Here is a 23,671-nt window from a genome sequence, read left to right on the forward strand (position 1 = left end):
CCAAAATATTATTCACTGTTTGGGCACTGCCAATCACAGCACCCCAAACAAATAGCTTTCTGCGTACTGGAACACAGAAAGCCTTCTGACATTTATTGCAAGAACCCAGCTGAGAGATCCCATCTTCTGTCCTAGAAATAGAAGCACTCAAAACCTGGAACCTTGAAAGCAGCTGAAATGTGAGTGATGAGCCAGGACAGAGGGGATAGAGAGAGCCTCTTGCCATGAACAGACAGTTCTCCATCTGCTCAGCAGATGCAGCTGGCTGCAGTCTTACTGTCATGCGTGTCAGTGGCTGAGAGTTCAGGATCCAGGGCACCAAGCAGAGATTTCTCTAAGATCAACCTGCCATCTGCCCTTGGCTTGCTCATGCACTGAAGGGCAGTAATAGATCCAACCTCTCCTGTGGTTCATCTATAAGCCAGAGCTCCCAGGAGCCTGTCGAAGACTCCCTCAAGTCTCCCATCCCTTTAGTGGGTTTTAAAGAAGAGACTGGGAAGCAGCCTCTGTAGAGAGGGATTGCAGTGGGAAGATGGCTCTGTTTACCATGTGCTTGGTATGTAGGCATGAGGACCCGAATTCAGTTCCAAGGACCCATGTGAGAGAGGATGGATATGTACATTTGTCTGGGCATCTGCCCAGAAGTGGTGGTCATATGGAAGTTTTATTTTTAACTTTTTGAGAAACCTCTAGACTGATTTTCCTAGTGGCTGGTTAATTTGTACCCCACCCCCACCCCATCATCAGTAATTCAGGACTCCTCTCCCCCAAGTCACCTCTGCCATTTGTTGTCACACTTGGGAGTTTTGTTGTTATTGTATAAGTATGTGACCACACTAAAGATATTTCCTTGACCCTTCTACATCTCTGTGTAGATGTGTGTCTATGGCTGGTCAAGTCAATGAGATATGTGGATATACCGTGTGGCAGCTTATGGGATCCCTCTTTCATTTAAAAGCCTTGTGTGGATCCTTCTCTGTAAAATGATTATATAGTCTAGCTAGTCTGTAGAATACGCAATAGCTAGAATAGCTAGTCTGTAGATACACGCAATCCAGGTATTTTATTTACAAGCTGTGAGCCTCGATCGGGCAGCTGTTGATCTATTCCAACTTACGTCCCAGCTATGTGTTCCTTGGTACTTGCTGTTTCTCCTGGCTGTGTGCTCTGATGGCGGCTTCCTCCCCTAGCATCCTTTCTCCCTTCCTCTGTGACCCCCAGCCAGGTGACTGCAAACCCACCTACCTCTATCTACTGCCCAATCACAGGCTTTAGCCTTTTATTGCCCAGTTAACTTGTAGAGCACAGTTACATAGCATCAGTTGGTGTGTGCACAATCTCCTTGTGGGGGAGGGGCCACCAGGTCTTGGGGCCAGTATTAGCATTTGCCTACACAGCAGTGCCAGACCAACCCCAGCACCTCCCAGTCTCCCTTCCTAACCAGGTGCCTGGAGCATGGATGTGGTGCCTGGCGCTCTGGCTGCCATCTTGCTCCCTGAGGACAATATCCTTAAAGTGACCCTTAGAGCAGGGTCTACAGAGTTGGAGCCACTGTTGAGTTAGTGTCCTGCTCATCTGCGGGTGCTTCAAGGCAGAGGCTAAACTTCAGTGATTGCTGGGCACCAGATACCACAGTAGTTGCTCAAAGAGATGTTAATGAAGGCCAACTGTTTAGAAACCTCTGCAGTGGGCTTGGAGCCCGGTTGGGAGCTGCATGCGCCTTGCAAATGGAAGTTCCCTTCCTCTTCAAGGGACCCCCGGGAGCAAAGCTGTTCAGTCCCTAGTAGCTGAGTGACACTCCATTGCTGCCTGGGCCCCACTCCACATCAACCCATCTTTCTTGAAGCTGACAGGCCGGACTGGAAGGCTCGTCTCAGGCCTTCCTTTACAGTGAATGATGGGATATGGATGAGGTGCAAGTATTTCTCTCATACCACTTTTGCTAACTTTATTCTTTTTTTTTTTAAGGGTCTCCTGAAGGCTTCTCATTCAAAGGTAATGAAGGAAAAAGGACTTTCAAATAAGACCACAGAGGAAAGCTATAGGTGTCGAGGCATGAAAGGTGAGCAGGCTGTTGTGGAGCTCACAGCTAGCTTTCCTCTCAAGCCTCAGTGCCCTGCTGCTTGGATACATCTGAACATAATTGGCTTTGCCCTTGGATTTGACCTGGGCCTTGACTCCAAGCACTAGCTGGGCACCGAGGGCACATTGTTGTTTCGGTCAGATAAGCACCTAAATGTGCAAGACCTTCCCTGGGACAAAGAACCGTCTGTACAAGTGTTAAGTGTCAAGAGTGCCAGGGCTCCCCATCTGCTCCTCCTGCCAGCGTCACAGGATGCAGTCCCACGCGGTCATCCAGAGCAGCCTGAGGAGTTCCTCTAGGGTTTGGGAGACCTCTGCGTTTACTCAGTCCAAACTAATATTCATGGCTTGAGTGCTGAAGAGAGTTCTAGAACCCATCAGTAACAAAGTAGCAACACAGACACACACAGACACACACACACACACACCACACACATACACACATTTACCACATATACACACATTCACCACACACACACATACACACACACCCCACATATACACACAAACACATACACACATTTACCACATATACACACACACACCCCACATATACACACATTCACCACACACACACATACACACACACACATACACCACATATACATACATTCACTACACACACACATACACACACACCACATATATACACATTCACCACACACACACATACACACACACCACATATACACACATTCACCACACACACATACACACACACCACATATACACACATTCACCACACACACACATACACACACATACATACACACACATGTGATTGATTATTTTATTTTTATCGATGTGTATATGTGTGTGTATGTGTGTGGGGGGGTGCGCACATATGTGCAGATGCCCTCAGAGACCCAGAAGAAAGCGTTGGATCTCCTGAAGCTGGAGAACCAGGCAGGGTGAGCCACTGTAGAAGGATGCTGGGAACCAAACTCTTGTCTTGTGGGAGAGCAGCAAACACTCCTAAGCACTGAGTGACCCCTCCAGCCACTAGAGATATTTTAGCATAGACTTAAGTACAATGATCGGGGTAAGAGAGGGACTCGGAAGAAAGTGAAGCCCACCAGGGCATGTGAGTGTGGGCTTCTTTGGTTTTTTGTTTGTTTGTTTGTTTGTTTTCTTTTTTGTTTTTTGAGACAGGGTTTCTCTGTGTAGCCCTGGCTGTCCTGGAACTCACTCTGTAGACCAGGCTGGCCTTGAACTCAGAAATCCTCCTGCCTCTGCCTCCTGAGTGCTGGGATTAAAGGCGTGTGCCACCACGCCCAGCGAGTGTGGGCTTCTTAAAGAGATCTGTTACTTACTGTTTTTTCAATAATCACATATAAGATTTTTAGTGGGGTTTATAGTTACAGGAACATAGCTGGTAGCATGAAAGTCCAGCCCACCAGGGAGAAAGAGTTCAGGTTTGTTGTTGTTGGTTGGTTGTTTTTTAATTCTTTCCTTGCTGTGTACATAGGCTGGCTCCAGTCTTGTGGAGTTCAGCTTCTTTTGCCTCCCAAGTGCTGGAATCAAAGTCCTGTGCTACCCTTGGTAAGGGTCTGTTCATTGTAAACCAAGCTAAGTTTAGTCAAGATTCCATGCTCCATGCAGAGAAGGGAACGAGGCTCTGTCTAGGGTCATACACATCCAGGCCTTAACTGCTTCTTTAACATAAAGTGCCTGCATGTGAAAGGGGTACTAAGGACGATCGGGTGATCCGATGTGGTTAATTGTGCTGGCTTTCTTGCTTAGTTGGTGACACATCAGTCAGACTCTGGGTAGCGGGTTTATCTCCCTTCTCACGCCACCATCATTTTCTGTCTTTCTGTCCTACTTCAAGTTTACAGCTTTGCTTTGGATTTTTTTAAGGTTTACTTATTGTTTTACGTGCATGGGTATTTTGGTTGATGTATGCATGTGCACCATGTGTGTGCCTGGTACCCAGAGAGGCCAGAAGAGGGCACTGGATCCCCTAGAACTAGAATTACAGCTGTGTGTTCTCAGAACCAAATCTAGGTCTGAGTCATCTCTGCAACCCTGGATTTCTTCTCATATTTAGTCAATGTTAGGTGTATATGTGTCTATTGTATGACCCAGGTTTTGGATGCACATGGAGGCCAGAAGAGGGCACCAGATCCTCTGGAGCTGGAGTTAAAGGCCATTGTGAGCTTCTTGATGTGGGTGCTCAGAACTGAACTCCGGTCCTCCAGAAGAGCAGTTATGTGTCTTAACCTGGGAACCAGCCAGCCAGCATAAGACAACTTAACTCCTTTCCTGCTGCTGGGGCTGAACCCACTATCTTGTGCATGTTAGTCCAGCTCACTATCACTGCTACATCCCAGCCCTGGACTGTAGGGTTTGTGGTATCCGGGAGTCCTCTCCACCACAGGGCTCGGGCCACACGGGGAGGCAGGACTCGTGAGTTTTACTGGGCTTACCCCAAACTGGGGCCAGGCAGGTGTCCGGCTATGGGAAGCCACAGGATACCGCTCTGGGGGTGAGGGAGCACAGTCTAAGGCCCTGGGGACAGCTGGAGCTGGCTTGGGGATCCCCAGGCCTACATGGAGGCCAGGGCCATCTGCTCCTCAAGCTCTTGGCCACCCAGGTGCCGCTGGATGCTGCGGAAGAGCTGAGAACTGAGGGGTTGGGGGGGGGCTATGGGCTGAATCTAGCCTGGGACCGAAGGAAATAAGAGGGGAGAGCTCTGGATAAGGGAGGTTGAGGAGAGAGGAGAGAGTCCTTGGCTTGTGGGCAGCTGGCTTGGCTTGGGCTTGGTGGTCGCTGTGACTGGAAGCACAGTGAGAGGCCTTGTACAGGAGATTAGATGCGGCTCCATAGGCAAAGGCCTTCTCCATGGCTCCCCATGGTGCATCAGGGGTGGGGGTGGGGAGTGAGGGATGGGGAAGAGACAGTCCATGTTTTTAAGACATTTATTGTCATGGCAGAAAGTGGATGAGTAAAAAACGTCCCCTGCTTCTCAGGGTGGTCTTGGGGTTAAATACCTTTTACTGGGAGGAATGTCTGGGGAGGGGAGTTTATTGGCTAAGCTTCCAGGCCTTTAGGTACCTCATTAAAATGGAGATCTGTCTTGAGCCTATGTGACCAGAGGTCATGACCTCTACCTGTGGAGGGGCTTGGGGCATTGCCCTTCTGTGACTGATGGCCACAAATCAATGGAGGGCTGCGGCCTCGTGTCAGAAGCCCAGTGTACGGGAGCGCAGCAGAACACCTGCCCGACCCTGAGGGTTCACCTGGGTTTCCAGCCTGTGCTCCACCAGGAACCAGGCTGTTGCACAGTTCTACAGTGGACTACTGGCACCTTTTCTCTTGGTGTGTGAGTGATTTTGGTCCATTGTAATCTGCCTTCCCGGGCTACCATGCACAGCAACGTGGGCACTCTAGTGATCTGGCTTCAGATGACCTGTTGCAGTTTTTTGCTTGTCTTCAAGCTGTTCTCTGCTCACCTCCTACAGGAAAGCCACTGTGTGTGTGGAAGCTGCACTGATGTTTGTTTCTTTGTCCCAGAGCCACCACAGTACCCAGTATGCTACTGTTGGCATCTTAAAACCTTTGGGTCTTTCCCTATTCTACGATGGCATGCAGGTTCCTGGAGATACTTTATCCATGGTACCTGAGTTAGTGTGACAGTATTCATGTGTCCTTTTTTCCTCAGTAAACTAGAAGGTCCTTGAAGATAATCTGTTTCCAGCACCCAGCATCAACATGGTACAGAGTAGATAGGCAGTGAGTATTTGTGGCATGGAGCCAAGGATGGCCATGGCCGGTAGCTGTGTGTGTGGCTAAGATGCAGATGGAGTCAGCTGGCTCCCCTGTAGCTTCAGAGGACTGGCATCTTGCACAGATTCCATTTGTACTCTAGCAGGAAGCTGAGACCCACTGCAAACTCTGTCTTTTCCCTGGGCAAATACTCATATTCACCTTTTTGTTGTACCACATCAACAGATCAAAATATATCTACCCTGTTATCCAGGAAAGCCACAAAGCAAGTTAAGCAGATATCACACGTCAGAGCATGCATGGATACGTTTGTAAAAACGGTGAGCACATTTAAGATCTATTTTATTGTTTCTCATTGTATGCTTTTGTGTGTGTGTGTACGTATGAGTGTGTGCCTTGTATGTGCATGTGAGTGTGGGTGCCCTCAGAGGTCAGATCCCCTGGAGCTGGAGTTCCAGGCCATTGTGAATCACCTGACATAATCATTGATTGGGAACCAAACCCGGATCCCTCTCAAGAGCAGCGAACACTCTGGACTGTTTAGCATCTCCAGCATAAGAACAGAGCTGATTTAAAGGAGACATGGTTAAAACATCTTCAGCTCATGCAGGTGTCAGGGAAGAGCTGGGGTGTTTGTGATACAGACCAGGCGATGCTGTCAGCTCTCCTAAGGATGATTTCTAGGTCAAGAAGACACCCACCAGCCAGGTAGTGGTGGAACACACCTTTAATCCCAGATCTGGAAGGTAAAAGCAGGAGGATCACTGAATTTGAGGCCAGCTTGATCTACAGATTGAGTTCCAGGACAGCCAGGACTATACAGAGAAGCCCTCTTTTCCTTCTGCCCATAGAATGGGACAAACATGGCTGATCTGTGGTTTGTCTGGTGGGAGGTGTTCAATTGGAGAGTGACAGATTTGAACCAGGGATGACAAAGGGCACAGCTGAGAACCCCAGGGGAGCAGCGGGAAGAAGTGCTAAGAAAAACTGGCTCAGCTCTAAGGTCTTGGTGGGTAGTCATGGCCAAAGAGGCAGGTGTTTGGAGCCATCACTGTAAGAAGCAGAGCATCGCCAGGATGTGGTATGGTGAAGCACTTACCTACTCTAGTAAGGGCTGGGTCACCAAAAGAAAGCAAGAGTTGGTAGAATCTGCTCCCACCAATCCTCCTTCCTGCCTTAGCCTCCCTAACTGTGCTTCAGCACCCGGGGCACTGTCTGAAGCCACTTAATCAGAAAGAGAATCTTTGCTCACATTGAAAAATTCAAAGTGTACGTGGAAGAAAAACTTAGAGATTTTCCCAGAGCAAAATCCACACACTTAGATTATTCCCATCAAAAACAGTACAGTTAGAACTCACTTGTCCCTATGACTATACTGCACGTTGTACAGTTGTGTTTCTTGCCATCCTGATGTGGGAAATGGCTGTTTGTTATTGCAGGAGACTACACATAAAAATCTTTCCTTTGTTTTGCCCATTCTGAGGAGGCATCAGAGCTGGAGTTCCCGTGGAGTTACTGGGTCAGAGGTGTGGGTGCCGTAGACATGGTGTATTGGTGACCTTTCCTATTGCCAGAGAAGAACATAAGGAAGCAAGGGTTTGTTTTGGCTCATAGTACAGACCATGAATGAGGGGTAGTGAAGGCAGGAGGAGCTGGAGGCAGTGAGTCAGTCACATCTCCACACTCAGGAGGCCGAGTGCCGTGTGTTCTGAGCTCACTGTCTTCAAGGCATACACATCAGGATCCCTACTCGGGAACGGCCCCACTCACAGTTAGATGGATCATCCTCTTTAATCAGAATAAGATAATCCTCACAGATATGCCCAGAAAGGAAATCATCCCTCCAAACATTTGCATTTGGAGACTTGTCCCCTGAGTGAGTGACTCTTAATTCCTGTCAAGTGGAGACTCACCATCACACAGGACAATATCCTTTTTTTTTTTTTTTTCTTTTTCTCCCCTGTCTCAGTCCCACCCTGCCTGCAAAATCCCAGAGCTGACTTCAAACCAGTTCAACCTTTATGGAAGGAGCCCGCTAATGATGTACTTCTTCCTCAACTACTCCCAGTTGCAGCTGACTGGTCGGGACCTGCTGGTCAGCAGGAGAGAAAAGACGGAAATCATTCCATATCCTTGTCAACTGCTACCTCTTTGCAGAAGCAGGGCTTGGGGAGGAGCATCCAGGCTTTGGTGCATAGCCTGCCACACAGTGGGTACTTGGTAGGAACAGTTGTGGTATGTACCTCACGGATAGAGAGTTGTGCTTGTGCTCAGGGGAGCCTCACATTTAGGCCTTGTGTACTGGCCAGGAGGCGCTGAACATGTCCCCATGGACAGAGTCACCTCTTTCTCATTGTCCAGCATAAACTTAGGCATCATACACTCCCTGATACTCCCTGGCCCAAGAGAGTGGGACCATCAGTTTTGGTGTCCTCTGCACACTTTCGTTTGGAGTTGGTATAAAACTCAGCTCTTGGGAAACAGGTCCAACATGTGTTGATTTGCAGCATGTGTTGGTATGTTGAGCCTTAGCAACATGCCTAGGGGTCAGAACATGGGTTCTACTGGGAGTCAGTTTGCTCTGTTTGACTTAAATAGCCCAGACTCTGAAACTAATACTAACCACTAGTGAGATTTTAGAAAGGTTCCGGTTTTTCTGTGGGCAATTTTTACCTCGTCTGTAAAATCAGAATAAGGATTCCCCTGTTGGGGGTGCTTTTTGTTTGATTTTATTATTGTTTGGACCTTTTGTTGTTGTTGTTGTTGTTGTTGTTTATTTGTTTGTCCCACTGTGTGGCCCCCGCTGGCCTGGAACTTACTATGTAGAGAAGACTGGTCTCAAATTCACAGAGCTCCACCTGCCTCTTTATTCTGAGTGCTGCGATTTAAGACTTGTGCCACCAGGCCCAGCTTCAGGGGCTATTTTGCAGATTGCCTCCCAGGGCAGTGGAGGTAAGAGTGCTCAGGACATGCCTGCTACTCCATTGCCTTTGCTGGCTCATAGGCAGGAAGGCCACCAGGAGGCCCTATTTGTCTCCTGTCCCTAGAGCTTTGCGTCGCAGATTTCTGAAAGCAGACCACCTACCTCTGGGTAACATGGTCCAAATTGTCCCTGGCATCACCCTGTTCTTGAGGTCACTGGGCTCCAGAGATGGCCTCTGGCTGTGATGTACAAACCTTAACAGCTCTACCCTGCAAGCTCCTAAAGTGGAGATGGTTCTACCAAGCTGGTAATGTGACTGAGTGGTGTATAACAGGCACTCTACGAAGAACTGGCATTGTGGTTGTCACCATCCTCTACAAAAGTCCTTCTCAGCCTTCCTAATGCTGCAACCCTTTAATACAGTCAGATCCTCGTGCTGTGGTGACCTCAACCATAAAATTATTTCATTCCTTTTTCATAACTGTACATTTGCTACTGTTATGAATTGTAATGTAAATGAGTTTTCCCATGGCCTTAGGCGGCCCCTGTGAAAGGGTCATGTGACACCCCTCCAAAGGAGTCAATGCCCGTAGGTTGAGTATCGGTGCTCTAAAGGAAGGCTTCTTTTCTTTTTGGGAGGTCCTTGAGATAGGGTCTCAGAGTTTAGCTGAGGCTGGCTTCAGACTCAGGGTAATGGCTGCCTTAGCTGTGAGTGCTGAGGTTACAGGTGTGAGTCACTAGATCTGGCTTTTAGTCCCTTTCATAGATAAATGGGGACAAAGAGGGTGACAGTGGCCATCCCACAAATTGTCACAAATGCAGCTGAGATTCTAACCAAGGGTGGAGGTAGAGAGAGGACAAAGGTGTTTGTTGGTTTGTCTGTTTGCCTTGGTGTTCTGAGACAGTGTCTGGTCCGCTCTGGCTTCCCTGGAATTCCCTGTGTCCTTGAACTTGATCATCCTCACTCCATTTCCCAAATGCTAGGATCCCCAGGTGTGTGTCATCACACCTGAAGTGGACAACGGAGCCGAGTGTGGCTGTGTGTGCCTATAACACCAGGCCTAGGGAGGCTGAGGCAGAAAGCTTACAATGAACTTGAGAATGCACAGCCAGGCCCTGTTTCAAAAACAAAAACAAAAACAAAACAAGAATAACAACAAAAAAAACCCAACCCAAATCCAGCTGGGCTTGATGGCCCAAGCTTTTAATCCCAGCACACAGGAGGCAGAGACAGGTGAATCTCTGTGAGTTCAAGGCCAGCGAAGAGTTAAGATTGTCTCAAAAACCAAACTGAAACCCAAACCAGAAAACAAAAATGATTTATCAGGCTGTCAAGGGGAGAGATGTTGGAGCCCCTTTCTCTTTGTCATTATGGTAACAGACTCCAATCCCAGACTGGTAAACAGGGCCCAGAACTAAGCTTATGGGATTTGTAGAAAGATCACGGTGATGTTGGGAAACCCCTTGGGAACAACATGGCACTCCTGCCAGGGCACCATCTTTCTCCCTCAGACAGTCTAAGGAAGTATTATCTGGCTCGATACCCTGGACAGAGCCAAAGGGGGCTTAAGGACAGGGTGGACAGCCTGCCCAGCCACAGAGGGACAGCCTTTCTCCTTCCCCGGCTGGCCATCACCAGTCTGAGAAGACCACTGCCTGTGTGGATTCTGGGTGCCTCCTCCAGAACTCCAGAGCTCCAAACGTCATCCTTTGCGTCGTCCATGCTCTCCTTACCATGGCTGCTACAACCTAGGGCAGGCAGCACTGTGGACCTTTCCTTGACAGCAGAATGCACTGACTCTGCCATGACCTATGCTGACATCATCCAGTTGGTCACAAAGAACATGGAGATTCGAAAGAAAAAGCTCCGGCAGCTGGACCAGATGCATGAGAATGAGTGGAACTGTTTTAACAATTACCTAAGGGAGCTGCAAGAAAACTTTGAGAGGTGAGAGGGCACGGGTGCAGAGCCGCGAGTGGCGAGTGGACCCCCATCCACTGCAGCAGTCAGCAGGATGTGACTTAGCTGGAGTTGGGGGCGGAGAAGCTTTTCTGGGTGGCCCCGATTAGAAACGGCTCGTTCACTGGGAGGTGGTGGGGCATGCCTTTAATCCTCCAGGAGTTTGAGGCCAGCATGGTCTACAAAGCTACAGGATAGCCAGGGATATACAAAGAAACCATGTCTCTAAACCACCGCCATTACCACCACTACCTTTACACACCTCCCGTCCCCTTGGATATCAACATCGAAGTGATGCTCTTCCATAGCCAGGATGAAAGTGGCCATGTGGGAGATGACTCCGGTGGGGTAGGACTCTTTGGGAACATTACTACTTGTTTCTCTAATAGAGCACAGGTTGGGAGCATTAGCTTTGACATCGGGCAGTCTGAAGTTCTGTCTCTTATCTTATCCTTGCCATCGAGGCTCTGCACTTAGGCTGTGAAGGGTGTGGGTGTCTCTTCCATGAATGTGACCAGTACTAGCACCTGCCTGGCAGAGTAGTTCTAACCTAGTGCCTAGCTCGAAGGTGTTGGCTGGTGAAGGGGGGGACACATGGGGACACGCATCAGGGCACTACAGTACCCCAGCCAGAAAGTTTGCGGACGGAAAATGGTGAGCAACCAAGACCATCTATCAGGCAGCTGCTGGACCTCCCAGTGTGGGGGCGGGGCCTGGCAGCTGCTGGACCTCCCAGTGTGGGGGCGGAGCCTGTGTGCCCTTAATGAGGGCTGCACAGGAGACCCCACACAGGGCCTTTCCTGGAGAAGAGAGTTTCCCCGCGAGTCCCTTGCACATGGCCTCTACCATATCTGGGGCAGAGTTTCTGTGATTCAGAGTACTTCTGGAGAAGTTCCAGGAAATACTCCAACATTTCATTCTGTGACAGCTGTCTTAAAAGGAACAGAAGCCGGGCAATGGTGGCACACGCCTTTAGTCTCAGCACTTGGGAGGCAGAGGCAGGTGGATTTCTGAGTTCGAGGCCAGCCTGGTCTACAGAGTGAGTTCCAGGACAGCCAGGGCTCCATAGAGAAACCCTGTCTCGGAAAAAAAAAAAAAGAAAGAAAGAAAGAAACAGCAACGTATATAACATCATCTCTCCCCACTTCTTTTACATTTGTGTGTGTGTGTGTGTGCATGTGTATATATGTATGTGTGTATGGGTGTATATGGGAGTGTATATGTATGTGTGTATGGGTGTATATGGGAGTGTATATGTATGTGTGTATTGGTATATATGGGAGTGTATGTGTATGTGTGTGTGTGTGTGTGTGTTGCCCATGGTTAGCCCTGAACTTCAGGGCTCAAGTTATCCTCATGCTGAATAGTTGAGTATATATATTGCCAACCCTGCTAATGACATCTTTATTATTATTATTATTATTATTATTTATATGAGTACACTGAAGCTGTCTGACACCCTCTTCAGATCCCATTACAGATGGTTGTGAGCCACCATGTGGTTGCTGGGAATTGAACTCAGGACCTCTGGAAGAGTAGTCAGTAATCTTAACTGCTGAGTCATCTCTCCAGCCCTGACAACATTTTTAAAAAAAGATTTATTTTATGTGTGTGGGTGTCTTGCCTGCTTGTATATATGTGTACTACCTGATACGGAAATCAAAAGAGATTGCCAAATCTCCTGGAATTGGAATTACAGATGGTTGTGAACTGCCATGTGGGTGCTGAGAACTGGACGTGGGTCCTCTCAAGAGCAGGAAGTGTCTTAACTGCTAAGCCTTAGGTCCAGCCCCTCATGACAACATATTAACTCACATAAACATATATTAATGACTCTTGCTGACCTTGAATACTCATAGCCTGATTCATCATCAAGTAAGTGTGTGTGTGCATTTCAAAAGCCAACTAAGGGTTATCCAGTTCAGCAAAGCCACTGTGTACCCCAGAACACGCTCTCCAGGAAGCCTCTAGTCGCCCTGCTGCCTGCCAGCATTTATCGAGCATTTCCTGTGTATCCAGCAGTCTTAAGCATTTGACCTCCTCTAGCTCACACCTCACCACAAACCGCATGAACATACTAGCATGGAGAGGCTAAGTAATTTCCTGGAGGTCACCCCACCAAGCAGCAGAGCTCTGCTTAGAGTCATCTTCCTAACGAGGGTGTATGTCAGCCTTCTTTTAAGATGGCAGGCTCCTCGTCCCTTCTGTAATTTCATTTATGTTCATTCAAAAACCCCAGCGATCTGTATCTGGGATGGGGTCACTGCTGTGTGGTCAGCTGCTTCCGTCCACTCTGCCCAGCAAGCTGGCAGACTAATGTAGTCTGAAAAGATACATTACAAGACAGTCAAGGCGCCGGGCGGTGGTGGCGCACACCTTTAATCCCAGCACTTGGGAGGCAGAGGCAGGCGTATTTCTGAGTTTGAGGCCAGCCTGGTCTACATAGTGAGTTCCAGGACAGCCAGGGTTATACAGAGAAACCCTGTCTTGAAAAACCAAAATAAACAAGACAGGCAAGACGGGCAGGGCTGCACATTGAACCCCTGTCTGGAGAGTGAGGGCGGGGGCGGGGTGAAGGGTACACGGGAGGGGGCTGGGGGGGGGGGTCACACGACTTTTTCGTCCATTCCCATCTATGTTTTGCCATTTTTATCTCCCAGGGAGTTGGAAATCATCGATAAGAAAGAACGAGACAAGAGAAAGGATAAGAACAGGGTCGTCTCCTCCACGACACTGTTTGAATCGTCTGGCAAGAAATCCAAGGGAAACAAGCAAAGAGAAACTGCCTTTCTTTCAAGGTTTGTTGTTCAAACAGAAGCCTTAGAAAATGTCCAGTGTGAGCGATGTAAGAATTCTTACCACATGGGGAAGGGATGCGGTGCAGGTCTGGGCGGGGAGGACACCCACGGAGCTTTCCCGGGTCTCACGTCTCAGAACAAAGAGTTGGACCAGAACACTTGGAGAGTGGTAGAGACCGTTTATTAAGAAGAAAGAAGGCTGTTTCTGAGAGTGGAGGCGGCTAGAGAGCTGGGGCAGTACTGAGGTGCAGAAGCCGCAGACATCATTCCGGATCACTCACGTGGTGCCACTTTCTCTGTCAGCCCAAGGAGCTTGAGGCTTTGTCACACTCGCTCTCTCATAGGCAGCCACCGTCAGGAGGGGGTTCCGGTCTTTTGCCAACAGGCTCCACCCCTCTGCTCACTTACTTTCTCCTCCCCTCCAATCATCTGCCGCTCCTCCCCTCCAGTCGGCTACCTGCTCACTCTCTCAAGCATCTATTGGTTCATCTCAGCGCTTCCCTCCCTCCCACTTCTAGAAGTTTCAGTTAAGGTTGAGGAATTTAAAAAATAATATTTTTATGTGTATGTGCTTGCATGAAGGTATATGTACCCCATTCACGGGAGCCCAAAAATGTCAGAATCAGTTGTCAAAAACCCAGAACTGGAGTTAGACAGTTGTGAGACGTCCTGTGGATGCTGGGAACTGAACTCAGGCCCTCCATAAGAGCAGCCAGTGTTCTACCCTATTGAGTCATCTTTTGGGCCTCAGTGATCAGCAAGTTACAGCTGATGGTATCTGTTGGTTAGAGATGAGCCTTTGGCTCCCCCTGCAGTTGCGGGGTGGCTGTGATCCCAGCATCATCGGGTTAGTTTGAGTATATTAGGAAACACATACATTTTACAAGATGAAAACTACAGAATCTAAATAATAGCAATATGGTCACATTCACCCATGGCTCCAGGAAGGGCAAGAGCCAAGAAAGTGATAATTTTGCTTATCCCTGAGACCCACCCCCATCTGACCCATCCCCCATCCCTGTCTTACTTGTTCCCTGCACTGTGACCCCTTGTAACATTAAAACAAACAAAAACCATATCACATTGATGGTTATAGATTGAGGATGTGATAGCACGCAAAATAATAATTGTAAGGAGGGATCCAGTGGTGGTGCAAGGGCTCATGACTCGCCAAAGCATGACACCCCACCAGGTGTAAATGTAGCGTTTAAATGCAAAGAGTAGGATGCCAATGCAAAGAGTGTTTTATTCTGCAGAAGTCCAGCATGCCGGGGACTCCTAGTTCCCAGAACAGAGAGACATCCAAGTGATCTCTCAGGCTGATTTAAAGCACATTAGGGAATTCTGGGGTAGGTGACCTCTGTGTTAATCTGTTGGGTCCTTCTCCATGGGCATTCCATTACTTGGGTGTGGGGGCTGGAAACTTGCTGGGGGAGGTATGGAAACTGTTGCTGAGGGAGTCTGGAAACTGCTGCTACATGGCGATTATTGCAGGCTGAGCCTGGGAAATGAAGTTTTAAAAGTGGAGACTACTTCCATCCCCAAACTGGTTCTGTTGCCAGGGTGAATGTGGCTTGGTTGGTGACTGTCCCCATCACTGATAGGTGGTGGCTGCCCCTATTTAGAGTTGAAGAAACCAGCACTCAGCCAGACTAAGATGTCAGCCTGTCCTATTAAACCTGTGAACTAGTACTTTTCTTGAATTGAGAAAACTATGGATTCTTAGGAGTAGTGGGACATGTCACCAACAGGCTTTTGTCAATCCTAGCTTCTCCAGCATCAAAACTGTACCTCAATCTAATTCCCTCAGACCCCATTCTCCTTTGTTTCTCCTCTGACCTTAAACCCAGTTCAGGCCCCCCTCCTCCAGGAAGTCTTCTGTGATATCTGCTCAGAGTACATACCAGACTTGTGCACCCCTCTCCCTGTATTTCCGGTTTTCTCTCAAGGCCAGGATCATGTTTCCCATAGTCTTGTCCAGTCCTGGCCCCAGGCTGCGGTTGGAGGATTAATGAGAGACATGGCCTTGTCCTGACCCTCTACTTTCCTTACCGTCGCCAACCTTACCAACTTATATTTATTACTCTCCCAGTGCACATCAGGGTGCCAGTGAAACTGCTGCTGGAGAAGCCACACTGAATTTCTGAACTATTTTTTATTGGTATCCATTTTGCTTCCCCCACAGGAAGAAAAAGAAGGAGGTTGAAGAGAGACCAAAGGGTTTCTATTCCCCTTTCTCATTTCAAAACTCTATGGATGTGGATAACAATTCCGTGGGCCTAAAAAGCCCCTACAGAATCAAGTCTCCTTCCAGGTGAGGTGGACCAACAACGGGAAGAGAGGGAACTAGAACGTGCCTACCCCAAGTCCTGCTACCCTGGGGTTTGCAGGAGAGACCTGACTGGAAGAGCTTGTGTGGGACCACTGCATCTTTTCAGATGGTTTGCTTCTCGTATTTAAAGTGTTGCAGTGCCAGGCGACCTCATATGAAAGTTAAGCTTTCTTGAGGTGGGATTAGTCACAGTATCCCAAGCCCAGAAACAGGTTACAGCATCCTCTAAAAATTTCTGATGCAGGCACCTTGTAGCAGGAGGTTGTAGCAGAAGGTCCAGCCCCATTTGACAAGCAGCTGGTGTCAGGAGGCAAATACAACAGCAAACTAAATGCTCACAGTAGGGGGGAGCACAGGGTAGATAGAATAGGGGTCCAGGAGCCATGCTGGAGTGGTGTCATTGAGTCTGGCACAGAGGACCGGGTTTCCTGGCAGAAGGAGAGATGCAAAAGAGGCCAGCTGCAGGGAGTGGAGGAAAGCTATGTACCACGTGGGAGGAGGGCGGGGCAAGGTGTGGCTTCCAGGGTATGGGAGCCTGGAGACTGTCTCTGGGCAAACAAGGAGATTTCCACGAAGCCCTTGGTTTTCTGTTATGGAAACCATTGGAAGATGGCCAGCGAGGGCATCACTGACTAGATTTGGCTTTTCAGAGACCCAGTAGGTTTTAGTGTTCATATTTGGGGGACTTGTAAAGGCTCCCACAAACCCTTGTCTGTACTTGGTACCTGTCTATACTTTTCAATCAGGAATCTCTAGACTTTCTGGATTTTGGCTCAGAAAAATATTTCAAAAGCCAATCCTTAATACGATATTACTAAGACACCGTTTACAGGCAGAAAGTGGAGGCACAGCACTTAGGAGGCCGAGGCAAGAGGGTTTCAATAGAACAAGTATCCTGGTGTCTAACTGGGGTGAGTTAGTTCGTTTCTGTTGCCCTAATGAAAAACTGGCTGAGGATCCAGGTGTCTCAGTTAGGGGTTTACTGCTGTGAGCAGATACCATGACCAAGGCAACTCTTATAAGGACAACATTTAATTGGGGCTGGCTTACAGGTTCAGAGGTTCAGTCCATTATCATCATGGTGGGAGCATGGCAGCATCCAGGCAGGCATGGTGCAGGAGGAACTGAGAGTTCTACATCTTGTTTCAAAGACAAACAGAAGAAGACTGGCTTCCAGGGAGCTAGGATGAGGGTCTTAAAGCCTACACCCACAGTGACACACTTTCTCCAACAAGGCTATACCTCCTAATAGTGCCACTCCCTAGACCAAGCATATTCAAACTACACACCATGACTTATTTAGCATACAGTACTGGAGATCTCAAAAAAAAAGTGTGTGTATATTGTATATGTTGTGAAATATAGAGTAAAGAAATTAGAATTTTAAACACACACACACACACACTGACACATTGGGAGAGGATGTAGTCGGTAAAGCCCTTGCCATACAAGCATGAAGACCTGAATAGGAGTCCTTAGATCCCAGCCTGCATCTGTATCCCCAGTATTCCTACAGAGAGATGGAAGTGGAGGCAGGAGAACTCTGTGGGCTAGCTAACCTTGCATATGCATCAGTGGACAGCAACAAAAAGACCCTATCTCAAGCAAGGTAGGCAATAAGGGCCAACACCCAAGGTTGCCCTCTGACCTCTGCACATGTGCCATGATACATATGTGGCCCCCCACATATTATACACATATGGTCCAGGTGAGCCCCACATGGACAGGTTCTCTTTTGGTTGACCCCAGAGGAAGGTAAAGGTATGGAAAGTCTGTCAGAGAGCTGAAAGGAATTGTCACTTCATAGCTGTCACTTCCATGGTCCTTTCCAAGCCTCTTAAGTCAGGGAAGTCCTAGAGCATGCCTGGCGGGGAGGCCTGGCCAGACTCTACCTAGAAGAACTCCTTTTGGCTGGGCCCTGAACCCAGTTTAAATTCTCAGAGCCCACAAGACAGCTCACAGTCATCTGTAGTTTTAGTTCCATGGGATATAATGTGTTTTCTGGACTCCAAGGGCACCAAATATGTACATAACACACATACATGTATGTTGGCAAAACACTCGTACATATAACATAAAAAAGAATCAATCCTAAAAAAAAAAAAAGAAAATGTAATTTTTATTTTGATTGAAGTAAGGTGAATTAAGGCATACTCATCTCTCTCTGTTATTGTTGTTGTTGTTTGAGACAGGTTTTCTCTGTGTAGCCTGTCCTTGAACTTGCTCTGTAGACCAGGCTGACCTCAAACTCAGAGAGCTACCTGCCTCTGCTGGGACTAAATGCATGTGCCACCATGCCCAGCCTAGGTGTCGATTCTACTTTTCTTGCCTTCTTGATTTTTTTTCTCTTACGTATTTACAGAAGTGAATACACTGTACCACACGTTCTTCCTTGATTGAGTTCCTGTCCTTCCCAGACCCCTCCATGCCTTCTGCCATTTTCCAGCCTTTTCACCTGCTTCCCTCCGGGGCTTGATGCTAGCTAGCCTGCTGACATCTTGGTCGTGTGAGGTTCCCACCATTTCTGTCTTCTCATTTTTCCACAGTGAGGGTGGCAGCAGTATCTCCACAGTCAAGCAGGACATGCTCTTCCAACTCTCACCCTCCTCCATGGAATGAACTCGCCCAAGAACAGGAGGAGACTGTGGAGGTGACGCTCCTGTCTGTTGTCAGATGCGGTAGAAAGCGGAATCGGCAATGGCAACTGAGAGCTCTGATGCAGCCAGGGACGCATGGAGCCTCTCCCAGTCCACAGGAGAAAGAATATTAAAGTTCACACCTCCCACGGACCATTCAGGGCTCATCCATCAGACATTCACTTGATAATAACAACCCAACCCAACCCATCCTTATGAAACATGGCAAGACCCTGTCTCAAAAAACAAGCCAACACCAAGTATCAGAAGGGAGCTAAGCTGCTAAGTCCCAGCTGTCTTTAGGCCCAGCACGCTCTAGTCAGGGGCAGATTGATTTCTGAGTTCGAGGCTAGTCATTCCTACATGTTTGTTAACACATGTGGCACACACTTATTTGGGGCTTACTCATCTTTTCATCTATATTAAGTTAGATATTAACACTTAACATTTATTTACATGTTTTTGGTTTACTTTTTGTTTTGTTTTGTTTGTTTGTTTGTTTGTTTGTTTGTTTCGAGACAGGGTTTCTCTCTGTAGTCCTGGCTGTCCTGGAACTCACTTTATAGACCAGACTGGCCTTGAACTCAGAAATCTGCTTGCCTCTGCCACCCAGGTGCTAGGATTTAAGGTATGTGCCACCACTGCCCGGCTTAATTTTTTTTTATTTGCCTGTTTGCAGTACTAGATATTTGAACCTAGGGCCTTGCCTATGCTAGGAAACCATTCCTTTCTATTTGAGGATCTTGCTAAGTTTTCTGGGATGCCCCTGTGAATCTCCTACCTTACTCACTGGGCCCAGCTGCCTCTACCTGGTCTAGGGGTGCTCATAAAAGCAAAGTAAATCCGGGCATGGTGGCTCACGCCTTTAATCCCAGCACTTGGGAGGCAGAGGCAGGCGGATTTCTGAGTTCAAGGCCAGCCTGGTCTACACAGAGAATATGTCACCCCTCCTGAGCCTACAGGCTTTTCCAGAGCTGTAAAACAGCACACTTCTTTCCTGGGAATTGGTACAACCAAACATTTCCAGGAACCTTAGATTCCTTTCAAGGTCCCTGAAACAATGCCTGCCCCCTAAGCCAACTACAGCTATGGAAATCTACCCTAAGAAAACCTCAGGAAAGAAGGCATGTAGAAGATGCTTCACTTGAATCTCTGATAAGAGGGGAAACTCCTTAAGAATAGACATCCTATGGAATACGGTGCATCCATTTTAAGCTATGTGGGAGGCACAGGAAAGGCAGAAGTAAGACTAGGGGTGCGGACGAGCAGCAGCGTACTGGTTGAGTATGTCTTTTTGGTTTTGTTAATGTTTTCAATAAAAACCAACTGTTTCTATTTTGATTTTGGTTTTTAAAACTCAGATGATTTTTTTTGTTTGTTTCTTTTTTTCCCATTAATCTCAGGAAGTCTTGAGATTAGTGCATAGACACACATCATAGAGTTTGTCAGAATGTCTCCCTGAAGTAATAAGCACAGAATTAGAAATCGGATACTAGGAAAGACCAGAAGACAGGCTGAGAGAGAGAGAGAGAGAGAGAGAGAGAGAGAGAGAGAGAGAGAGAGAGAGAGAGAGAGAGAGCTTGCAGCCCAAGGGCATGCTTTCCCAGTTTGCTGCCCTTCTACTGAATCCCAGCTCATGCACTGTCCCACATCAGCGTTTGCCCTCTTTATCTTGCCAACCTAAATGCCATGCCTCCTCTCCCCCAAAACTAGATCAGGTGTCCCTGTGCATGTTCCCATACCACCCTGTATCTCTTTCTGTGTTTTTAAGACTTATTTGTGTGTGTGTGTGTGTGTGTGTGTGTATCCATGTGTGTATAGGTCAGAAGAGGGCAGCAGTTGTCCCCAGTACCCACACTTGCCATAGACTGGACTCAGCCGGTCCCTCAACCTGCGGGAGAATCAGAGTCCCTTGTACTCAGGTGGGCAAGGAGTCACCAAGATGACAAACAGACACTAACACAAAGGAGAGCTGGATCTGAGTGTAATTTCTCAAAGCGAGCATCAGACTTATATTACAGAAGAAAACAAGGAAGTTAGGTGATACATTAAGGTCATCCAAGGTACATTGAGGTTACCCAATGCGAAATGACTCTTTACACAAAACAGAGAAATGCATACATAAAATCTAACAGGAACCAGGCAGTGTTTACAACTGGGATAAAAATCAGTGTTTACAGTTGGGATAAAAATCAGTGTTTACAACTGGGAAATAATCAGCCCTATCTAAGGTTAGCTTATTCTTAGAAGCTAAGGGCAAGGGCTTTATGCACTTGCCATAGTTCCAATTCTAGTCTATTGTATAATCCACCTTTTCCCTAGGCCATTTTAAATTCCTGTATATGGGAGTTACTCGGCTGTTATTCTAAGTATTTACTCTAGTTCCTTCTTAGACCTCAACCCACCTTCCTAGGCCATTGTAAACTCATGTATATGGGAGTGGCTTAGTTGTTATTTTAAGTATCTGTAGGGAACCTCCATTTAACAGAGGAGCCCACCAACTTTCTTTTTTTTTTAAGTACATTTTTTTTAAAGATTTATTTATTATATATAAGTACACTGTAGCTGTCTTCAGACACTCCAGAAGAGGGCGCCAGATCTCGTTGTGGATGGTTGTGAGCCACCATGTGGTTGCTGGGATTTGAACTCTGGACCTTTGGAAGAGCAGTCGGGTGCTCTTACCCACTGAGCCATCTCACCAGCCCCCAACTTTCTTTTAATATGTAATGTAGTCTGCCATACCTGACTGTAATGAGAATTCCAAGTTAATTTTGTAGAACTTGTCCTGAGATTTCTACTCTAATCCAGTAAACTGCAATGCCTGCTTTCTCTCACTATCTCTCTGTCAACACTGGAGGCTTTTCGTGGGAATGAGTAGCATTCTTATGAAATTCAAAGCTCAAGGTCAGCTCAATGATTGCCTAGGATATTGGAACACTGGTGGAGGCCAATCTAACTTAGCTATTTGTCAGATCATTCCTTGGAGGCACTTATAATAAAACAATACTGAAGCCGGGCGTGGGGGTGCACGCCTTTAATCCCAGCACTCCGGAGGCAGAGGCAGGCGGATTTCTGAGTTCGAGGCCAGCCTGGTCTACAAAGTGAGTTCCAGGACAGCCAGGGCTATACAGAGAAACCCTGTCTCAAAAAAAAAAAAAAAAAAAAAAAAAAAAAAGAGTAAAACAATACTGAAAGCCAGCACTCTAAATCCTATACCATCTACCGCAAGGACATATCTGGGCCACATCCATGTTATGCCAAAGACGCTCCAGGAGACCAGTTTCTGTGAAACTTTGTGTCTCAGGACTGCAGCCAAGCTTTTGGACTTGTCATGCAAACGCCACTGGAGTGGGTGTGGCAGGGACTGAACTCATCCTTGTGCACACCTTCGATTCCAGCACTTGGGAGGCAGAGACAGGAGGATCTCTGAGTTCAAGGTCAGCCTCAGTTACAGAGTGAGTTCCAGGACAGCCAGGGCTACACAGAGAAATCCTGTCTCAAAAAAAACAAAAAACAAAAATAAAAAGGGAAAGGTTAACACAGAGGGACACGGTTCTCTCTGTTTTTGGAAATCCCAACTTCATCCTGTGAGAGGTCACACAACAGTAAGAACATGCGAAAAATATTTTTCTTTCATATATTTGGACCACATTTGGCCACAGAATTCCACTTTCCAAATATATAATATAGTGGACATGGTACTGTAGACCTTTGATACCAGAATTCAGGAAGTAGAGGCAGGTAGATCTTTGTGATTTCCAGGAGAGCCAAGTCTACATAGTGAGATTCTGTCTCAAAAAGAAAGCAAGAAAGCATGCAAGCAAGCAAGAAAGAAGAAAGAAAGAAAGAAAGAAAGAAAGAAAGAAAGAAAGAAAGAAAGAAAGAAAGAAGGAAGGAAGGAAGGAAGGAAGGAAGGAAGGAAGGAAGGAAGGAAGGAAGGAAGAAAAGAAAGAAAAGAAGAGAAAGGAAGAAAAAACAAAAACATAAAACACTAGTGGAAGCAAATTATTAATTAAGAGGGCATACAGGCTCTGTGTGTGTGTGTGTGTTTGTGCATGCGTATGTATGTCTAGACTGAATCTAAGAACAGAATGTTATCTAGAGCAGTAATTCTCAACCTGTGTCCTGTGTGTCAAGACCCCTTTGGCAACGATTTATCTCCAAACGTATTTACATTACAATTCATAACAGTAGCAAAATTACAATTATGCAGTAGCAACAACATTTTCTGGCTGGGGGGCACCACAGCCTGAGGCACTGGGCTAAAATGGCACAGCATTAGGAAGGCTGAGAGCCACTGTTGCAGAGCATCTCAGGACCGGCTCACCAGTGCCTGCAGTAAGAGAACGGTTTTGGACAGCATTTTTGTGTATGGGCACCCGGCCTCAGGGAAGACACGTTTCTAAATCTCTTGCCAAAGTGAATCACTGTTTTGTTTCTAAAAATTGCTTTACAGTCCTAAGTTCAAGATGAAACTATTTGTGGAAAATTATGCAAAGGGAGAGGCAGACTCGAGGGTTATGTCCCACAGCAGCATCGCAACTGTCTGCGTTCTCTCACCTCAGCCCTCAATAGCACTGGTGCCTTGTCCTTGAATCTCTACCATGGCAGATCTAGTGCAGGGGCTGGCACACAGTTGGGAATTCAATGCCCACTTTCTAAATGCAATCAATGTCTTAAGGAAAGTTCTGTCCGGCAAATGATCTGGGTGGGGTTGCATGTGTGATGAAACTTACTTTCTTAATTCTCTATCAAAGTATTTCTCAAATTTGTGCCCTTGAAATTCCAAGGATATACATTCACGGACAGCTGGTGTGATAATCCCCCAGATCCCCAGTGGGACCAGGAGCCTAGATTTGGCTATAAAGTGGTTGTCCACAAAGGGGCAGTACAGTGCAGTGGTTTAAAACTCAGGTCCTCTGAACCCCAATGTCTGTTTTACTAAGTCTTTAGAATATATGACTCCTCTCCCCCGTATATGAAAATTGGGTCATTCCTGAAGTATTCCCTATTATCTGGCAGTAACTAACACAATGTCTTAAATAGGAAAATAGCCCTTGCCATGAAGAACTTCTATCTATCTATCTATCTATCTATCTATCTATCTATCTATCTATCTATCTATCTATCTATCTATGGTTTTTTGAGACAGGGGTTCTCTGTGTAGCCCTGGCTGTCCTGGAACTCACTCTGTAGACCAGGCTGGCCTTG

At 47.2% G+C, this 23,671-nt stretch overlaps 1 protein-coding gene across 2 annotated transcripts in view; it reads left to right on the plus strand.

Moving 5' to 3' along the window:
• Fam227a (family with sequence similarity 227 member A) overlaps positions 1-19,811 on the plus strand; it is a 47,376-nt gene extending 27,565 nt beyond the window's left edge. Inside the window, exons 12-18 of one of the 2 annotated variants that reach the window (XM_021183754.3) lie at positions 1,969-2,062; positions 6,037-6,131; positions 7,781-7,938; positions 10,530-10,682; positions 13,355-13,492; positions 15,678-15,806; positions 18,371-19,811. In XM_021183754.3, coding sequence (XP_021039413.1) covers positions 1,969-2,062; positions 6,037-6,131; positions 7,781-7,938; positions 10,530-10,682; positions 13,355-13,492; positions 15,678-15,806; positions 18,371-18,443 — 840 coding nt within the window. In that variant the 3' untranslated portion in view covers positions 18,444-19,811. Of the gene's footprint in view, positions 1-1,968; positions 2,063-6,012; positions 6,132-7,780; positions 7,939-10,529; positions 10,683-13,354; positions 13,493-15,677; positions 15,807-18,370 lie in introns of both variants that reach the window. The other variant, XM_085831439.1, reaches the window with a different exon arrangement.
• The last annotated feature ends 3,860 nt before the right edge of the window (positions 19,812-23,671 follow it).

The sequence above is a fragment of the Mus caroli genome, unplaced genomic scaffold (assembly GCF_978045245.1).
Source record: "Mus caroli unplaced genomic scaffold, Mus_caroli_1 scaffold_16, whole genome shotgun sequence".
Classification (NCBI taxonomy): domain Eukaryota; kingdom Metazoa; phylum Chordata; class Mammalia; order Rodentia; family Muridae; genus Mus; species Mus caroli.